This window comes from Lotus japonicus, chromosome 2 (genome assembly GCF_012489685.1).
Source record: "Lotus japonicus ecotype B-129 chromosome 2, LjGifu_v1.2".
Classification (NCBI taxonomy): domain Eukaryota; kingdom Viridiplantae; phylum Streptophyta; class Magnoliopsida; order Fabales; family Fabaceae; genus Lotus; species Lotus japonicus.
This window is the reverse complement of record NC_080042.1, coordinates 90,298,543-90,318,542: the sequence shown is the minus strand read 5'-3', so window position 1 is coordinate 90,318,542 and position 20,000 is coordinate 90,298,543. Positions and strand designations below refer to the sequence as shown.

Sequence of the window (20,000 nt, the reverse complement as noted above, 5' to 3'; positions counted from 1 at the left end):
ACACAATCTGAGTGGTGAGAAGAATTCTAGAGTTTGATTCTCGCACAATACTCAGGGGAGGGTTGAAGAGTTTTAAGTAACTGTGACTAATCACAAATTCAAAATAATCAGCATTCGAAGGGTAATCAAATAGGGTAATTAGATACCGGGAGTTTTAAAAAAATGTATTTGGCTTGGGATGAGGCCTAAACTCAATAGCACATCAGAATTTCATCTGATCTGTGCGGAAAATGATAGACTGACACAAGGTTTAGTAATAGTCACATGCATCAAACTTCACCCAAAACTTAATATTAATGAAAATTTTCCTTGTGGCAAACTTTTCTTTATTTTTGTTGAACAGAACAGATCAAAGTATACGACTGATCATAATATCTTAATAAACATACAAGTATTAAGCCATGATGATAGGGGACTGTTAGCAAACGAAAACTCTCATGAATTATAATGCATTGCATAAATGAAACTGATAATATATATCATAAGCTTCTTAATGAATCATCATCCATTATGAGGCTAGCTCAGGCAGTTAGCTGGACGGGAATTCAGTAGATTTGTAGGTTTTATCCCTGACATAACCAAAAAAGAATGTATTATGCACAATTGAACCAGCAAATAACTGTTCTTAGCTCTGAAAGCACCCATCCATAAAGCAAATAATCAACAGGAATGCAGTCTTCCATTCCAATATTCCCACAATCATGAGTGACAAAATCTGGACTTAAGTAGATCCACTCACAGCCCAGAAAAAAAAAAATCAAGTAGAAAGGATAGATCCAGTCAGAAAGATAGTGAAAGGGGATACATGTTTGAATTTATAAATCATAGTTTTACAAGGTACCTCAACTACATTATGTCAGGATTGCAAGGCCTGTTTACATATCCATTATGACTTAATTTTTTATATTAATACAGAATTCATTTGAAGTACAGAAAACCAATAGGTTACCACTGCCCATTCATCATAGTAAGTTGCTATATAAAGGCTTAATTACAACTTTGGTCCCCGACGTTTGCCAATGCCACGATTTTGGTCCCTCACCTAATTTAATTACATGGATGGTCCCCGACATTGTAGGTTGCGTGCAACGTTAGTCCTACCGTTTATTTCTTAATGGAGGAGGCTTACGTGGACGTCTAGTTGGAGAGAAAAAGGAGATCTGAGGAGAGAGGGGAGCACGTGAGTATCACGTGAACCTTATTTGAACCCATTATACCTAAATCTGAAACCCTAGGGATCTAAATCGCGTTACCTTCTTCGTTCCAGGGAGGTAGGGGTTTGGGTATAATGGGTTCATATAAGGGTCACGTGATACTCACGTGCTTCCCTCTCTCCTCATACCTCATTTCTCTCTCCAACTGGACGTCCACGTAAGCCTCCTCCATTAAGAAATAAACAGTAGGACTAACGTTGCACACGGCCTACAACGTCGGGGACCATCCATGTAATTAAATTAGGTGGGGGACCAAAATCGTGGCATTGGTAAACGTCGGGGACCAAAGTTGCAATTAAGCCCTATATAAATAACAAGCATGAGTAAGCCTAGAAATAATAAGGCAAAAGCACTCATGAAAGCCTTCTACGGCATAGCATTTCCTACTCCGTGGTTTTAAGAAATGAGATTTGACTGCTCAATTCCCTGTGTCAACTGTCTTAGATCGTGTTAAACTGTTCCAAGGTGAAAATGCGATGTCCCGTATAATAAGGTAAAGTACAAACGCAACATATGCAGCTGTTAATACGCATACTATAGTAGCGAATACTGCTCCATTCACTTCAGAGGAGAAGAATTCCAGCAAAAGATAGCCATTAATCACTATCACCAGAGCAGCCACAAGCCAGGAAACAATCTGTGTCCATATCATAAAACAGTCATGGCTTTAAGAACACTTTCAAAAGTCAAAGGATCAAATTAACAATATTGTTAAGAATAATAATCATATTCGCGTTAAGTAGAAAATGATCAAAATCTCACAGATGGACACTATTTATAATACATATAAATACAAGCCCTTTCTCATTCATGCCAGTGCTGAATCATATGCAGTTTCCAATTGCAGCAAAACTTAATAAACTTCATAATATAGGATATTGTGAATAATAATATGCAGCAAAAAGGACACAGGAAAGCATAGTTCTATGTTAACTGCTAATAATGATGCAGGAGTAGTTATTTAGAAGATAAGGGTCAAAATGGAAAGTAGTGATACTAGTTCAATGTACATATTCCACCATCTTACTTCCTTTCAGTTTTCAAGACAAGAGAGTAAAATTATGTAACAAATTTGTCTTTTTAAAATCTAACTTTGAGTGACGAGAAAAACTAGGTGTGCCAGGCCAGTTCTGAACTACCTCCTGCCGAAAAGCAAGACAAAAAAGTCTACATCGAGACATTCTTTAATTAACATTTTCCTAGGTTGTATCCAATTGATAACCCACATAGATAAAGGGATATACAGATGATGACTTCATATCAAATGAAATAATCTAGCATTTTAAAGTATTTAATGCAATACATAAACAGAAAATGGGGGTAACTGGTAAAACCAGGATAATATACCTTGAGGACAGGACCAATTTTGAAACTGCCCATTATCTGTTCCTTTGACACCAAACAAAGCAAGGGAATGAGTGCAAAGGGGATCTGCACTGACTGAAGAACATTAAGCCATTCATTTAGAACATCTAATGATTCCTCTGAGGTATCAAATATAAGAGCGACAATCATGGTTGGAATGATTGCAAAACTCCGTGTAATTAATGCCCTCATCCATTTTTTCAACCTTAAATTCAGAAAACCCCCCATAATGAATTGTCCTGCATATGTACCAGTAATAGTGCTACTTTGACCGGCTGCTAATAACCCAATACCCCATATATATAGGATTGGGAATACTCCACCCCCATACTTCTCCTGAAGATACTGCCCTGCATTTACAAGACCAATGCGGTTTGCTATTTCAGTTCCATAAAAGCCCTTAGCAAACACGGTTGTGACAAATATATTAATGACAAAGGAGACTACAAGAGCAATAGTGGACTCGATAGAGTAGTAATTAAGAGCTTCTTGGACACGGCCTTTCTTGGTGTGGTCAATCTGCCTTGATTGAACAAGAGCAGAATGCAAGTATACATTGTGAGGCATAATAATACAGCCCACAACTCCAACAGCTTGCTGTATAGTTCTGGAGCTCAGTTTAGGGACCAATACACCTACAGAGATAAAATAAGAGCATCTATCAGTTATAAAGTAAGATCACACCTGAGAATTTTTCTTATTAAGAAGTAAAATTTGCACTAACAAAATAGACTCCTCACCAAGAAGAACATCAACACCATCAGGCTTTGCTTTACCAAACATCCACGCAAATGAGAGAGCCATTAAACCAATCAGAACCGCGAAAAATGCTTCCAATTTCCTCACACCATAGTTCTCAAGAAAGAGGAAAACAAAACTGTAACAACACAACAACAATACAGAAGTTAATTTGTAATACTATACATGGTTTAACTAGTAAAATTGCTTGCTCTAGCAACTTCTAAAATGCTGGAACAGAAAAGACATTTATGAATATACTTTTCATTATTTCTGATTAAGATCTTAATAATATCTGGCAATAAATTCTTCCCAAAAAGTTTAGTTGATATTTCATTCTCCAGAAAGCGATATACAACCCACTTCGGTCCCAGCATTTTAATCAAGAAAATCCAATTCCATTACAATGATAAGACAAATTATCTATATTTTGTAGACTATAATCCAGGAACTTCAAATGGAACTTGAAAAACAGGAAATTGTAAAATTCTATAAGATCCTCGACGGTTACTAAACCTTAGAGATTCAGCAAACAAACTAGACAAATGAATCACCAGTGAAATTCAAAAAAATGCAAATTCATCATTTATTTTCACAATTAAGGAAGAGAGAAAGCGAAATTAATTACCAATCTAAAGCTGTAATGACAACCCCAGCCCAGAGAGGAACAAGACCATTACTCAGAATCCTGATAGCAATAGCACTTCCAATAACCTCTTGAATATCAGAACCAATCAAAGCCACCTCAGTCATCAACCACAGCACAATCCTAGCCCAAAACGGATACTCATCCCTGCAAAGCTCCGCCAAGTGCCTCCCGGTGGCGACACCAAGCCTCGCCGACAAGAGCTGAATAATGAGTCCCATAGCGGTGGCCCACATGAGGAGCCAAAGCAGCGAGTAGCCAGCAATGGCACCAGACTGAAGATCCCCCTCGAGATTCCCAGGATCGAGAAAAGCGATGCTCATCAGAAAACCAGGACCACTGTAGAGCCAGAGCCTCTTCCATGAAAACGGAGGCGAAAGGTCACCGTCGTCGCGCTCGTCGATCCCAACCACCACGACCTTCTGAGATGAATCGTAAGCGGTTTCTTCTTCTCGGGAATTAAGTAGCAGAGGTAGTTCGTTATCTTGAGGAGGCATCGTTAATGGTAGTTGCGTTAAAACGACGCCGGAGTGCGTAGTTGCAGTTTGAAGGTTCTGAAAATTAGTGAGTGTCCATTGGGTGTCGTGTCTTGAAGTAAAGAGGTTGCAGCACGCAAAAACACTCTGTTGTAACTGAGAACTGAACTGGTCCCAGAGTTGGGAAATGAAATGCAGTTGCGATTTTTTGTTTCATTCTATTTATTTAATATTATTATTCGAATAAAATAAACGCTGCTCACTAACCCACGCACGCTCGCACATTTGTGGGAGCAAATATCACGAGCAGTCACCTCGGACAATTTCACATTTTAAAGAATTAAATGAAAATCACGGGTTCTTTTTTTCTTGTTGAAATTTAGTCTAATTAAATTATCGTGTTGAATGATAGCTTAAGTAATAAGAGTTGGATAACATATTAATTGGAGTGGGGGAGGGTTAAGATCAATCCCTGAAAGGTGTAATTTAAGTTAAATTTGGGGAGAAATGATATAAAAAAAACACATTTTATTTTAATATGATGCCCTTTATTCTAATAATTTATGCTTGAGAGCTACAGTACAAGTACAAATAGTTCTCAGCTACAACGATAATAAAAAATCAAATCCTAAGCATTTCTAACATGCAAAAAAACTAGGTAAGCCCATGTGCTTTAGGAAATTGTAAACAACACTGAATTAAAAATTGTATAGGGCATCATCATCATCAACAAGGGATGACCTCAGAAGAACCCAGGTGGTCCTCCATACCCTCCCATGTTGTTGAAGTCAAACAAGTGATGAGCCTGCGACATGGGCCCGGGAAAAAACTGTTGTTGAAACGCTTGATCAGGTGGCAAAGGTGGGTGGTGGACAGGGACCATGGCGTTGGAGGGACCACCGACATCATCAAAAATCTGATGAGGTGGTGGGTTGGTAACATCAGTAGCCCTGTAGCTAGTGACATGCTTCTTGACATCATACAATGTCGCCCTAAATTTCTCAAGCTGAGGCTTGTCCATATCCTCAACTTGAATAGCCCACCAGAACTGGGCTTGGGCCTCCTTGTGCAGGCGTTTCAGCTCCTCGTTGTGCTTCTTGAAGACGTCCAGCTGGTTGTTGATAAAGGTGAGCTGCGTGCTGAGCTCACGTATTTTGGCGTTCCGCTGAGCCTGGATGTACCACATGATTTCAGAGGTTGGGGGAGGAGCCTGGGATAGATAGCGCTGGATGACATCCTCCACGCTAGAGTGGCCGAAGGAGAAGACCTTCCCACTAGGCGAGAAGATGATGAGAGCGAGCTCTACACCGCAAAGGGTGCACAACTCACTAGCTTTCTTGAAGATCCCTCTATGACGCTTTGAGAAAGTAACTTTGAGATTGGTCTCTTTGATAATTTTTGTTATCTCTATTTTTTTCTTTCCTTTGCCTCTCACACCAGAGGTTCCAACAGTTGACATGGTTGCAAGTGAATGAAATGAAGAAAAATGATTGGATTATAGCGAAGAGGGTGAGTTGCAAGCACATCTTGGAATAGGGTGTGAAGTGGTCTTTATATAAGCGTTTCTTATGCACAAATGTTTGTTGCATTGAAATGTTGAGACAGGTTGTAAATATTCCTCCTCTGAGTGGCTCAAATGGTAAGAAATTGATTGTGAAGGATAACACTCTAAGGACAGTTGTTCAGAGTAAGTCTATCGTTACTCAGCATTGTTAGGATAAAATTTAGAAAATAGCTGTAAATGATAATTATCTTTTTGTTTTCAGAAAATGGCTGTTACCTGGAATTCCTTTATAATGATATAGAAAATACAATGAGTTGAATATATACAAATTAAGAAGGGTAATTTTATGAGGTGGAATTGAACTCTAGGCAACAACTATCTTGTGTATCACATATTAACTTTTTGTTAAATATAGAAACATAAAAAATATTCAAAAGGTTTATTTTTAAAAAATTAAATATAATAAACGGTTTAGATTTGAAGTAGTTTTATAGCTCACTTCTTGAGTAAATGGAGCCCTCTTTATATATATATCAAAATTAATATCAATATACATAGGTTAATGAATTCTAATCTTCCCGTCAATAGTTGACTAAAAAGTGTTAGGCCCCAAAGTGTTAATAATAAAATTAAGGCTTAATTGCACTTTTCATCCTTGATGTATAACACTTGTGCAATTTTGGTCCCTTGTGTTTAAAACGTTCAATTTTGGTCCACTTAAGTTCTAGACGTGACAATTAGGTCCATCTGTTAGTTCTCCGTCTAAATTAGCACACGTGGCTCTCATTAATGACATGGCACCGACCCTACTACCAGATAGAATGCCACGTAATTGAAACGGGTGAATTAAAAAAAATACAATGGTAAAAAAAACATTTCATTTGTCCTTTCAGAACTTCCATCTTCTTTTGTACCCAAAATAAAACTTCCATCTCCTTCAACCATTCACCTTCTCTCCATTAGTAGTTAGCACAACACCATCACGGCACCACCCCACCACCATCACGACACCACCCCACCATCACCACTCCATTATTCTTCTTCTTCTTCTCTCTCCAGGGAACCACCCAGAACCAAAACGCGAGATTAGAGCTTTACTGTCCATGTATGAAGATCCAAAGCAAGGATTGAAGCAAGATTGAAACTCTACTCTCCATATGAAGACCTTATGAGAGAGAGTGGACGCAATAGCAGAACCCCCAATCTTCATTTAGTTCTGGGCTTGAGTTTGGATCGTGGTGGTTACCAAAGACGGCGAACACGCGTTGGTGACAGGCGGATATGAGGAGGATGTTGATCTGTAGAGGGCAAATTCAAATTTGGGTTTAGAGGTGGCTCAAATCTACGCCCTCTTTTTCTCTATCGCTATCTTTCGTCTCTGAAATCTATCTCTTTATCTCGATCTCTTTCTTTTGATGGGCTTGTTGGAAGAGTATAGATGGGGGATTGGGTGTACAATGAGAGTGGGGGTTGCGATGGGGGTGGGGTTCTTCACCGGGTTTCTCTTAAAGTTTATGTTAAGTTTCTTCACTGGGTTTCATGGCTCTTCTTGGTGATGGTAGTTGTTGTTCAAGCACTGGATCTTCATGTTGATTACCATTTTTGTATAGTCTTACATATTTGTGAGCTTTTGGGATTCTGGTTTCTTAATTTTGCTGGATGAGATTTTTGGGTTTTTTTCATGAAGATGAAAACATAGATTCTTTTGTGAAGTAGATGAAGATGTGTTTCAAAAATAGATGAATATGAAAATAACTTGAGATTCTGACTAATTTTTTATTTCTATGTAATTCATAATTTTAATTAAATTAAATTTATTTTTTTATTTTCTGAATTGGTGGTGTAATTAGTAAAAATGAATTTATAAGAGAATATTTTGTTTGGAATTAAACGGATGTTAACGGAAGGACCTAATTGTCACGTCTATAACTTAAGTGGACCGAAATTGGACGTTTTAAACACAAGGGGACCAAAATTGCAAAAGCGCCATACATCAGGGACAAAAAGTGTAATTAAGCCTAAAATTAATTATGAGAAAGATTAAAAAAAATTTACTTTATCATCGAATGATAGCTCAAGTGGTAAGAGCTGGTGGACATGTGGTTTGGGGAAGGTCTAGAGATCAATTCCTGAATAATGTAATTTATTTTTTTGATGTGCTTTTTTTTCACTTTTAGTTATATTTAATATTATTATTATTATATATCAAATATTTATGATTCAAATTAAAATTATTAATAATAATTTGAATAAAAAAGTATTAAATAATATACTTATTAATAATAATAGTTTAATTTCTGTATTAATTAATTTATTGGTGAGTTTGCAAATTACAAATGCAATAAAAGTTATTTATTATTATTACTATTTAATTTTTATTCACTCTAGAGGGCCTACTTGGTGAACATGATAAAACAATATGATAAGATAATGTAATCATATTATGCTTTAATATGGTATTTGTTTTGCGAGCAGGATATGATAATGTAATCATGTCCCTTATTCTATGTTGTCCATTATGTGTAAAAGTTATCTTAAGGGATGAGTTGAGATAGAATTATCCTGACATGATAATTAAGATAGTAATTTTCGATTCTTTTTTAGTATCCTAAAAGGCTAAAACTATATTTAATATTTCAATATTTATATTTTATATAATCTATAATAATATAAATTAAAAAATGTAAAACATTAATTTTAGTAATATACTAATTTTTATTTACCAATTACTAGTTGTTATCGCTATGTTAAAATTATTTAGTTAATAATTGATTTATTACAAAATAAAATAAAATATTAATGGTGAAAATAATAATTTAATTATATAAAATAATTAAATTATCATTATCACTTGCTACTACTTAGCTAAATTACTTTTATTTATAATATAATAAAATTATTTTTTACTAACAGTGAATTTAGACTACTCACTTATAAATATTTATTTATTAGTATTATCACTTGTTATTATTTAAAATTATTTATCTACTTATATAATAATTTATAATTTAAACATAAATTAATTTTTCAAAATTATAATTTTAATAGTTTTTTATTTTTTATCACTTGTCACTACTAAGTTTTAACCAATTTGTTAAATATATATTTTTTACTTTTATTTTAAATAGGCTCCTTTTAGGAAAAAAAAGTAAATGCTAATTAATAAAAATTATTTAAATTTATAGTTAATTTTAAAACATAGGCTCATTTACAAAAATATATAAAAATTCAATTTAATAGAATAATAACTTTTTAATAAAAGTTAATTTAGAAATTTTTATTTTCAATTTTTTATGTATTTTGTATTCAAAAGGAAATTTGATATATTTTTCACTATTTATATCATATCCTATCGTTATCCTGTCACCATCAAGCATATGATAGGATAACTCTGCTCTTATCATATCCTGCTTTTATTCTACTCTATATCTTTCCCTGACCACCAAACGAGCCCTAAAGAGCTTTTCACATGCATTAAATCACATTATTTTAAATATAAAATATTTTAAAATTTTATTTTAATCATTCATTTTAATTTATTTAAATGATTACTTAATATTTTATATTGAAAGTAATATTTTAAAAATGATAGTAGAAAACACACCACAATAGGTACATTAGTTATAATAAAAATTATAGTAAAAGTTAAATATTTTTTTTTGGTAAAAAAGTTAGATATTTATAAATTTGACAACACAATTTTTTTATCACTTGTCACTACAAATTAAAACCAATTTGTTAAATATATATTTTTTACTTTTAATTTAAATAGGCTCCTTTTAGGAAAAAAAGTAAATGATAATTAATAAAAATTAGTTAAGTTTTTATTAATTTTAAAACATAGGCTTATTTACAAAAATATACAAAAATTCAATTTAATAGAATAATAACTTTTTAATAAAAGTTAATTTAGAAAAATTATTATTGTTTTCAATTTTTTATGTATTTTCTATTCAAGAGGAAATTTGATATATTTTTCACTATTTATATCATATCCCAACATTCTCTTGTCCACATCAAGCATAGGATAGGATAAGAGTTTTCTCTGCTCTTATCATATCTTGTCTTCATCCAACTCTATATATTTTCCTGACCACCAAACAAGCCCTAAAGAGTTTTCCACATTCATTAAATCACATTATTTTAAATTTTATTTTAATCATGCATTTTAATGTATTTAAACGATTACTTAATATTTTATATTGAAAGTAATCTTTAAAAAATGATACTAGAAAACATAGAAAACATACCACAATAAGTACATTACTTATAATAAAAAAGGTTAAGCATCATATTGGTTTTTTTCTTTGTTTCACTGTCTGATTTAAGTCTCTCACCAGAAAAATTATTGCAAATGGTCCTCGTCTTTGAAATATTTTTGAGGTGGATCCTCGTCGGAGGGTGGAGTTCCGATGAGTGATAATTTGGATCTCTGACTGTGTTAGTTATGCTTACGTGGATTTAAAAAAAATTACAAGTCAGATTAATTTCCCCAATTCACTAAAATTTACCTAAATTAATTAACTAATCCCAATCTAATTAACAAACCCAAATTCCCCCCAGATTAACCCCAATTCCCCCAAATCACACGAAATTCCCAAACAACTCCAAACTTCCAGTTTCATTCACTTCACCAATGATAGCACCATTCACTTCCAATTTCAATCAACTCCAAACTTCCAAATCATTAGAAACAACTTTCACTTGAAAACCGCTAAAGGGAGAAGAAAACTTGACGCGGTGGAAGGCACTGAAATTGGGTGAAAGCCAAGGGGAGCATAGCGCTTGAGCAAGCCATGAAACGGAGCACGCAAACGCATTTACAGGATGCAAGGGGGTTCTCGACCTTCGATTCACTTCAACCTAGTACGGGGAAGTCGATTTGCGCCGAATCTACCCCTCTTCCCTTCGATTCGCACCTGGGTTTGCAGGTTAGGGTTCCATGATGATGGGATTTGGGGGCTTTGGTTGAATATGGGTGAGCGTGGATCCTTGGTGGTTTGAAGGGCTAGAACGTTGGGCCTTCGGGTGGTAGCTTTTGGAGTTTCGGTTGCAGGTGGGGTTGGGAACGACGGTTGGGAACGCTCCGACTTCCCCATCATCTGGTTCAAACCCTTCTTGATCTATGATTGGCTTTTGGTCAGACTTCCACTCCTTCCATGACTTTGGTGGTTGGGAACGCTGACGGGATTTGGTTGGGGAGCGTGGGAGGAAGGAGGGAGTTGGGGTTGATGTTGTTGGGGTATGGGGTTGGTGTTGTTGTGTACTAGGTTGCCGAGTTTTGAGATTGGGAGGTTGAGTTTGTGTTTGTTGCTTTTGGGATTTGTGTTGTTGGGTTCTAGGTTGCAGAGTTTGTGTTTCTGGGAATGAAATCATGATGATTGGGAGGTTGAGTTTGTGTTTCTGAGTTTTGAGAATGGGAGGTTGAGTTCGTGTTTGAATCCTCACCCTAAACCCGTTTTTTTTTTTTTTTTCAGATTTGTCAAAAATTGTTAATATCTAGTTTGGTTTTGGGGTGTTTTGATGATGATGATTCTGAAGTGTTTTTTTGGGTTAATTTGGGGGAATTGAAGATAATTTGGGGGGGGGGGAATTGATATTGTTAATTAATTCAGGGTTAGATTTGTGATTAATGAATCTGACATGTAATTCTTTTTAAATTCACGTAAGCATAACTAACACAGTCAGCGATCTAAATCATCAATCGTCGGCTCCGCCCTCCAGCGAGGATCCGTCAAAAAAATATTTCAAAGACGAGGACTATTTGCAATAATTTTTCCGACGAGGTACTTAGGTCAGAGGACGAGACAAAAACATGGACCAATATGATACTTAACCCTAATAAAAATTATAGTGATAAGCAGGTTAATCCTAATAAAATTATAGTGATAAGCAAGTTAAATATTTAATTTTTTTGGTCAAAAAGTTAGATATTTATAAATGTGACAACATAATTTTTTTTTTGTCAATGGAGCCCGTTTCATTAAATCAAATAGATACAAGTCCCATACACCTGTTAAAAAAAAGTCCCATACACGATACAGGCCCATCGACCCAAGGATGGTCACCAAATGCATACATCATAATCAAGATAAACCATGTGCATTAACTTATTTTGACCAACTCATAAATATCGGTATATACTATATAAGAGAGAATGTGTCAGAAAGCTTTAGTGAATAAGGTTCAGCTAACCGTAAATAATTTATTTCCTTATTCATCATCTTTCTATCACAAATATGGCCAAAAAATAGACCAAGATAAAATGGACCAAGTCTATTATTTTATTGTCGTGTTTACCGTTACTTTAAACTACTGAATGACACCTAGACAAAAACTAAACATCTCTGCGTAGGCTTTATTGTAAAAAAATAATTGGGATACAAATTTAGGGTGAGAGGAACATCACCTCAATACAAGACACATAAAGCTTTAGAGCTCAAATAATTTAAAATCCTATTTTATGTTAGTGATATTTTATTTTTAAAAGCTATTTTTTTGATATGATTTTTATTTCAAAACCCTTATCCTACTTTTAGGGATTTTGTTTCTCAATTCAGTTTTTATAGCTAATAGAAACTTTCTCCACTCCCATTGCACGTTCTTTATTTTTTCCTCACGTTGCCTATTTCTCTGGCTGCACGTTGGCACAAAAGCTTTACAAAAGGAGTCTTGAAACGTTTTTCTCAACCCAGAAAAACAGAACATACAATTGCCTTCTTCTTCCCCTAATTTTCATTGGTTTTCCATTAATCAATATTCAAAGAGCACTGTTTGTTCATCTAGTTCAGGGATCTATCGCTGCACACGACAGATTCAACGGGTTGACGTATCTTGGGAGAGGAGCGCATCAAGTTCTTAATCTACCCAGTGCAGTTGGGGCGTTTTCTCTCTAAGGACAGCGCCTAGCGTGCTTCAACCCAGGCTACTCTGAACTCATTCTCTTGTTATTTTAATTATAGGCTTATTTGTCTGTTATGTTGCATTGATTGTTTCCTGCCTTGTCTGTTGTCTGCTGGTTTTCACGTGTTCAGTTTCTGTTTGTGTTTTCCGCTGATCAAAAAATCAAAAAATCTAACATGAACCGGAATTCAATCATATTGCTTTAGCCCAACCCGTTTAATAACATCTCTATTATTCAAGCCCTCACCTTCCTGGGCTTCTATTTTACTCCGAAGCAAGCAAGCTTTTATTGTACGGTCTTATTATATTTTATTTACTTCTTTTTGTTACTTTGTTTTTATTAGTGGAGAGCTTTCCAAGTTGGAAGTTCAAACCTATGATTGAAAACGGACAGTGGTTGATACACGACGATGTTTTCACCAGACAGAAAGGCATTCAAAGATTTTACTTTTACAACTTACTATCACTTTAAAAAAACCTTATTCCGACCACCAACCACACTACATTTAGCATTGTCTCCTGTTCTATTCATGAACTTAGAAAAGCCATTGAACCAATGTCTTTCATTGGAGGAAAGTAAGAGTTTAAAAGACTGCACTCACGGCAAGGGTTATGTGTGAAAAGTTACGATAATTTATTGGAGTTAAGTGAGATATATATTGCGGTATGAAAGACATGATTAAGGTCAATTATTGTTGTTATTGGGCTGATAGGCCCATCCATTTTATGAATGATTCATTCCCAAAAATAGTTAAAACCAAATCTCTATTTTTTTTTGAACTCTAATCACTATTGTTATAGGCTTATAGCCACTAATGAGTGAGTAATTTTTTACCTTAAATTAATAAAAAAAAGGTTATATGGGTTGGAGACCGAGACACGATGTGTGTCAGTCCATTTATGTCTTTTCTATTGCTTTTTATTTATCCTTTTTAATTTCTTCTTGAAAAATGATTTTTAGACCCGACAGAATCAGTAATCCAAGGGAAATAAGTGTTTTAGTGCAAGTTTTTAAAATAGCCGCAAAAACTGCCGCTAAATGAAAAGGGGGGAAAAGAGTGTTTAGTGCGGGAGCTAAACCTCCCCTAATTAATTTTCAACGAATTTTCATTCGAAACTTTATTTACACAGTCGATCTATAATATTTAAATTTAAAACAAAGTACTTATTTATCTTACATAACATATTATGATTGGTTGTTAGTGTAAAATAATTTTTACATTGATAGTGAATATCCGTAAACTCCAAAATTTGTAATTTTTTTTTTGCAAAGTTTTTTTTTCGCAGTGTAGAAAAATTGGAAGTAAACTGACAGTAAATTTTTGAAGCTAAATCCACAGGAATATATCGCGTATGTCCCTTCATCACTGTATGTTTTTTTTTTGAAACTGCATCATTACTGTATGTTTAAATGTGAATGTGGGGATCGTTTATTCTTTATAAATATTTTATGGGGTTGTCTAAATCACTCTAGGTAAAAATTGGGTTAAATCACTCCTTGATGAACTGTTCCAATAATATTGTAACATGTGTTTTTATAAATTCCAACTCATTTAGTTATTCTTTTCAAATAATTTATTTACAAAATCAACCAATCAATTATGATAATATCATAAAAACTCCTCCCCCTCCCCCCCCCCAAAAAAAAGAGAACCCTAAATTATAATCCATTGGTTCTTCTTCGTCCTTTCTTCATGGCTTTGAAGTACTGCAACTCGGTTTCTCAAAAAAAAAAAAGTATTGCAACTCTAATCCTCTAACATTTATTGTTAGAGTTCAATTGTTAATTTGTTATCAATGTTGACATGTTGTCAAGTATGAACCTGCAATGAGATCCTTGGTTGAATACAGGGTCGCCTAATTATAAGCAGCTGATCGATAAAAACATGATTTTATACCCACGTTCAATAAAAAGAAAAACAAAATGATGAACATAGCATCATCCAATTACACGCAATTGGCAAAAACATGATTCATACTGCAAAGATGCCAAGGAGAATAGCGAACAAAGAAGACCCAAGTGTAGACGAAGGGGTTACAATTTAAGGGTTTTCTGTTTTTGGAAAAGGATTTCAATGTTATTATCCTAATTGATTGGTTCACTGTGCAAATACATTATTTAATAAAATGAATATTATAAAAATAAAAAGTAAAAATAACAATTAAATGAGTTGGAATTTTTAAAACACATGTTACAATATTATTAGAACAACTAAGTTTGGGTGATTTAACCCAATTTTTATCAAGGGTTATTTAGATAACCCCATATTTTATTTATCTAATATATATTCTCCTCCCTTTACATTTAGAGGTTTTCTAGCAAAATTGAACCTGAATATTCATTATTAATTCCCCCCCTTGTGATGTGTGAATTTCATGGCAATGTGTAAATTTGAGAACAACATGACTTCAATCCATTGTTGAGGAAGGAATTTTTTATACGTGGAAAATGTCTTTTGCTTGTATAATACAGCCACTTAAATGTTAAAAATTGAAATAAAGAAAGGGTCGGAAAAATCAAAGAAATATGCTAACAGTTGAACTAAAGAAAAGATACATGGTCACACACATAAATTATTCTTCAATATAATGCAATTTGACCTTTTCTTCTTTCATTCATAGCTTAAATTTTATTTTTCATATCATTTTGGGATACGATATTTTGATTATTTTCACACCCGCAACTTTCTATTTCATATCATAGCATCATTTCGCCACTTTTTTTCATTTTTCTCACACTTCCATTTATGATAAGAAGAGAAAACTGAAAAGAAACGAATTATCCACATTTATTTTTTTTGATAATTAATTATCCACGTTAATTTTTACTTGTTTAGCGTATCGTGCTAAAATGATATAAGATGAATGCTCAGCATTTTGGAATCAGATTTGGGTAAAGAGAGTCAAAGATGTTAGCTAAAAAGGCTACGACATTTAATCTAAAGTAACAGAATATATTGATTGGGAAACAATGTTTAGTCTGTCAAACGCGACAGTAAACAATCTCCCTCACGCAGCAACGCACTAAACCGTCTGCATCAGTGCGCTATAAGCCTATAAAGCTCTCGTGAGATACTTCCAAGAACATAAAGTCTCAAATTAGCAATTTTTTAATAATTAAAATCAACTATTGTTCAATTCGCACTCGACACGTATCCATAATCTATTTTCATGCGAGTCATAACCCTACCTAGTGCCATGGACAGAACAGAATATCTAGCACGTGCACAAGAGTACACCCACATAAAACATATTGAAATAGGGTGACCTTGAAATAGATATGCAATAATTTGATTTCAAACTCGGACCACTTCTTAGATATATCACTTCTTCTTGCATTTGGATACTCAACTGAAAATTGAATTAAAATTATAGTGGGCACAAATAATTGTTTACCGTAATTTTAATTTCAGTGTAATTTTTTCAGTATATTAATCAAACACTCAATTAATCACACATAGTGTTCAACTTAATTAGACACACACCAAACGTGAGCGGTATCAATCATTTCTGAGTTTTGAAGTCTTTTCAAAACTTTAGGACACAAAGTGTGAACGTAAGCTAACATGATTTCCAAACTGAGGATAAACAAGCATTTACATGAAAGCTACATGTGCAAGCACCCACTTTGAATTGCTCAACTTATTTTACAGACAATAAAAGCTAAAAAGGAATAACTGTTTAACAAAGGCACAGCCAAAAAGAGAAAAAAAAAAAGAACAAAACATCTAAAAGAAAAAATAGTGCATTTTTGAAATATCAAACAACATTGAATGCAGATACTTTCTGGTTTGGTAGGGAAAACATCACTTTTTCTTTTCGCCCCTTATTCTCGTGCATGTCTGCATGTTGTACGTTACTAGCTAGTTCCTAGCCACCCCTCAACGACGACGTTCCGGGGTCCAATGCGGTGCAGCTGGGCTAAAATGAGAGGAAACAACCCTAGAATCAAGCAGTTCCATTATGGGCGTGAAGCTCACGCACCTTGGCACCTTGTACTGGTTAATCGACGCGCCTCTTGAGATCGCGTAGTCCATTAGCTCCTCAAACGTGCCATTCTTCACCACTCGTATCTCTAGCGGTCCAATAGAATTATCAGCGTTCCTTCCTTGCCTGTAAACCGTGTTCAACGACTCTTCCATAACCAAACAGCACTTGTCCAACACATCACCCGTTGGAGGGAAAGACGAGTCTTTCATTAGAAGCTCCCAGTAAATTACATAATGCCCCGGAATCGATTTGGTATCAGCGAAGCTAGTGTACTCAACCACACTGGTTTTGAACTCCTTCAATAATTGCTCAGCATTTTCAATTGCTCTTTGAAGCTCTGACTCGTCTGTTTTGTCCGAATCAATGCTCAGAAGCACATTCTTCCGCCGCACGAACCGGAACTGTGGGTCCGCGTTGTGGAAACCGGTGACCTGGAGGATGTCACCCACACGGTATCGACAAAGACCGGAGTATGTTGTAATAATGAGCTCATAGTATTTTCCCTCTTCCACGTCGGCCATATCAACCAGGCAAGGGGGAGAGTCACGTGACAACATGCTTGTCACGTGACTCGATGACTCATCATGGGGTAAGAATTCAAAGTACCCCATGTTTGGCATGATAGTGTATGAAACCTCGGAAGGCTCAGCCATGGGCTTGAGGTTAAGCCCAAAGTAACATTCTGAAGACGCGTACATGGTACACGGCTTCGGAAGGTTACCGCTGTAGTAATCAAGGGTTGGGATGTACTGAGCCATGGCACCGGTGACGATGACATCGAGGTACTTGGTGTTAGGCCAAATCCTGGGGATTATGCGCTCCCAATTCTCCCCTGAGCACTCTTTTACAATGAAATCAGCGAGTTCAGGATCCGGTTTCATGATTCCGGACATACATTCCTTGAGGGAAGGTTCAATGATTTTGGGATTTAGGGTTCCGGTGGAGATGTCATGGGCTAATTCTTCCCAATTGAGCTGGAGGAACCGGATGGCTCTGAGAAGACCGGAGGCGAAAACCGCCCCGACTCGGAGAACCTCGTGGCGCATGTAGAGGCCACACAACATCTGTGTATACATGCTCTGAAACGAATCGGAGCAGAGGACTGCTTCATTTGGGCTAGTCAAAACATTGTAAGGGTCAAATGGTCTTTTCTTGAACTGTTCACTCTTGTAATAGCTCGTGAGCACTGGACGTGCCACTAACCCACTAGGAGTCTTGGTCTCTGCTTTAATGAACAGGAAGTGCAGTGCCTTGCCTTTGTCCAAATCAGGCACGTATCTGCACAAAAAGAAAATGATCAATAAATTCCAAAATTCTACTGTTACTCATTACAATCAATGCATAATAACTACGCAATAAATGAAAAAAAACGTACTGGTTCATCACCGGCATCAAAAGACTGTACAGTAACTGTCGACGGTCCATCTCTTCAGCAATTGTTGGCATCAGTTTTCTTTCACCAGCAGATGTTCCAGAACTGTTCACACATGTAAACTCATTCAACCATGATTGAATAAAAATATATAAAAATGAATTTATATTAAAATATATACTATTAATATTGAAATTTGTATATTATATATATACCTTGTGAGGAACTCAGAGATGGGGTGAGCGGAGAGGATAGGAGAGCGGTCACCATTAGCAATACGTTGAATGTCAGGCAGCAGATCCTCGTATGTAACGACGGGGACCTTGGACTTGAAGGTTTCACGGTCAGTGGCTCCGTTGAGACCGAAACGTTTCAGGTACTCAGTTTCAGCGTTTTGGCTCAGAATCTCAGAAAGGACTCTCTCTTGGACAGAGTCAGTGTTTCGGGTCATTTCTTCAATGAATTGAAGAGCCTTTGCGTTCTTCTCATCGGTGCTAGATGAACGAGGGGATTGCAAGGGTTCAGATTCAACGACCATGATGATCGACAATGAGTTATGCTAATCAAGGAAAGGAAAAGATGACAGAAGGTTCTAGAGAGCAAACAAATGAGAAAGTAGAAACAATGTTTGATAACTTGGGTGGAATGGGAATGAAGAAGGAAGAGAGTGATGGGGTATTTATAGCGGCAAAAAACTCAGTGCCATGTCACGGGTTGCCACGTCGACAGGCCGGAGGAAATAGTACTATGGGAAGGACGCTGAGGGAGTCAAGGTGGATCTGGGGGACAAAAAGACTAAGACAATTCTTGTTTGTAAGCTTCAAAAGGGGACATGTGGGCCAGGGAACACGTAGGGATAGGGCATTGTGGCCGACAGGTGGGGTCCAATGTGGTGCCACGTAAGCGTGTTGGTGCATCAGCGTTCTCGTCAGCGTTGGACCAAGTGGCCATTCTCTTGCAGGGTTCGTTGGTCAGTGAAAGGGATGGATGCCGGCTGAATTTAGCCCATTTGGTTCAGGAAGAGACAGCCCAAACAAACTTATTCTCATGATGAATACGTCATGACTTGTCAATGCAAAATAACAATAATAGTGAATTTAAGTGTTTGTTAGCTAAGATTGGGTTCCCTTGTCTTTATAGCAAAACAAATTAACAATTTTTTGTGTCGTAATTGATTAGTCTTGATTTTCTTGTTTAGGTTGGTTTTTAGATATATTTGTTCGGCCGACGATCATGAGACTAATTAATCTTTTTGATATTTAATAAGGATCGATTATCTTAAGTGAAAAAAATTTACAAAAAATATTTCTTTAATAACATTGTCAACCGATCAAACCATAATACTAAATGTTTAAGGAGGTAATTATTTTTTTTTATAGAGGGAGCTAATTATCTACCGGTATGGTCTTGACATGTTTTTTTTTTTTTTTTATTTGAAGCAAGTGTAACGATTTATCACTAAAATTTTCCTTAAACGTTTTGTAAATTTAAAATGGGAGTACAATAGCCTATAGCACGAAGTCACGAACCATCCCAGCACATTCTGGCAAAAGCATGTAGTACCTTTTTAAAAACCACGCTGCCATAAAATACATAGAAAGGGTTAATTATGTGTTTTGTCACTTCAATATTGGTAAGTTTCAATTTTAGGCGATTTGGAGGTCAAGTCCGGGGGCTAGTATTGTTAAGTTCAAACGTGTTACAACGTGTTTCAATCTTATTTTGATCCTAACAATTTTTATAAATACTTTTCTCTACTAAAATCTAATTCCAGATGTTAATGACATTTTTC

The 20,000-nt window shown here is 35.6% G+C and overlaps 3 protein-coding genes across 3 annotated transcripts; all 3 read right to left on the bottom strand.

The window, feature by feature from the left end:
* Positions 1-808: 808 nt before the first annotated feature.
* On the bottom strand, positions 809-4,631 carry LOC130740881 (metal transporter Nramp3.2-like). Its single transcript, XM_057593597.1, has 4 exons — positions 3,946-4,631; positions 3,320-3,456; positions 2,562-3,214; positions 809-1,851 (listed from the first exon to the last, which is right to left on the bottom strand). The coding sequence occupies exons 1-4, from the start codon at positions 4,458-4,460 to the stop codon at positions 1,633-1,635; spliced, it is 1,524 nt and encodes a 507-aa protein (XP_057449580.1). The 5' UTR covers positions 4,461-4,631; the 3' UTR covers positions 809-1,632.
* A 550-nt stretch (positions 4,632-5,181) lies between these two features.
* LOC130740882 (uncharacterized) lies at positions 5,182-5,626 on the bottom strand. Its single transcript, XM_057593598.1, has one exon. The coding sequence runs from the start codon at positions 5,623-5,625 to the stop codon at positions 5,182-5,184; it is 444 nt and encodes a 147-aa protein (XP_057449581.1). The 5' UTR covers position 5,626.
* A 10,771-nt stretch (positions 5,627-16,397) lies between these two features.
* LOC130740878 (probable indole-3-acetic acid-amido synthetase GH3.1) lies at positions 16,398-18,869 on the bottom strand. Its single transcript, XM_057593595.1, has 3 exons — positions 18,424-18,869; positions 18,212-18,313; positions 16,398-18,114 (listed from the first exon to the last, which is right to left on the bottom strand). Exons 1-3 carry the CDS (start codon positions 18,744-18,746, stop codon positions 16,728-16,730), a joined length of 1,812 nt encoding a protein of 603 aa, XP_057449578.1. The 5' UTR covers positions 18,747-18,869; the 3' UTR covers positions 16,398-16,727.
* Between the last annotated feature and the right edge of the window lie 1,131 nt (positions 18,870-20,000).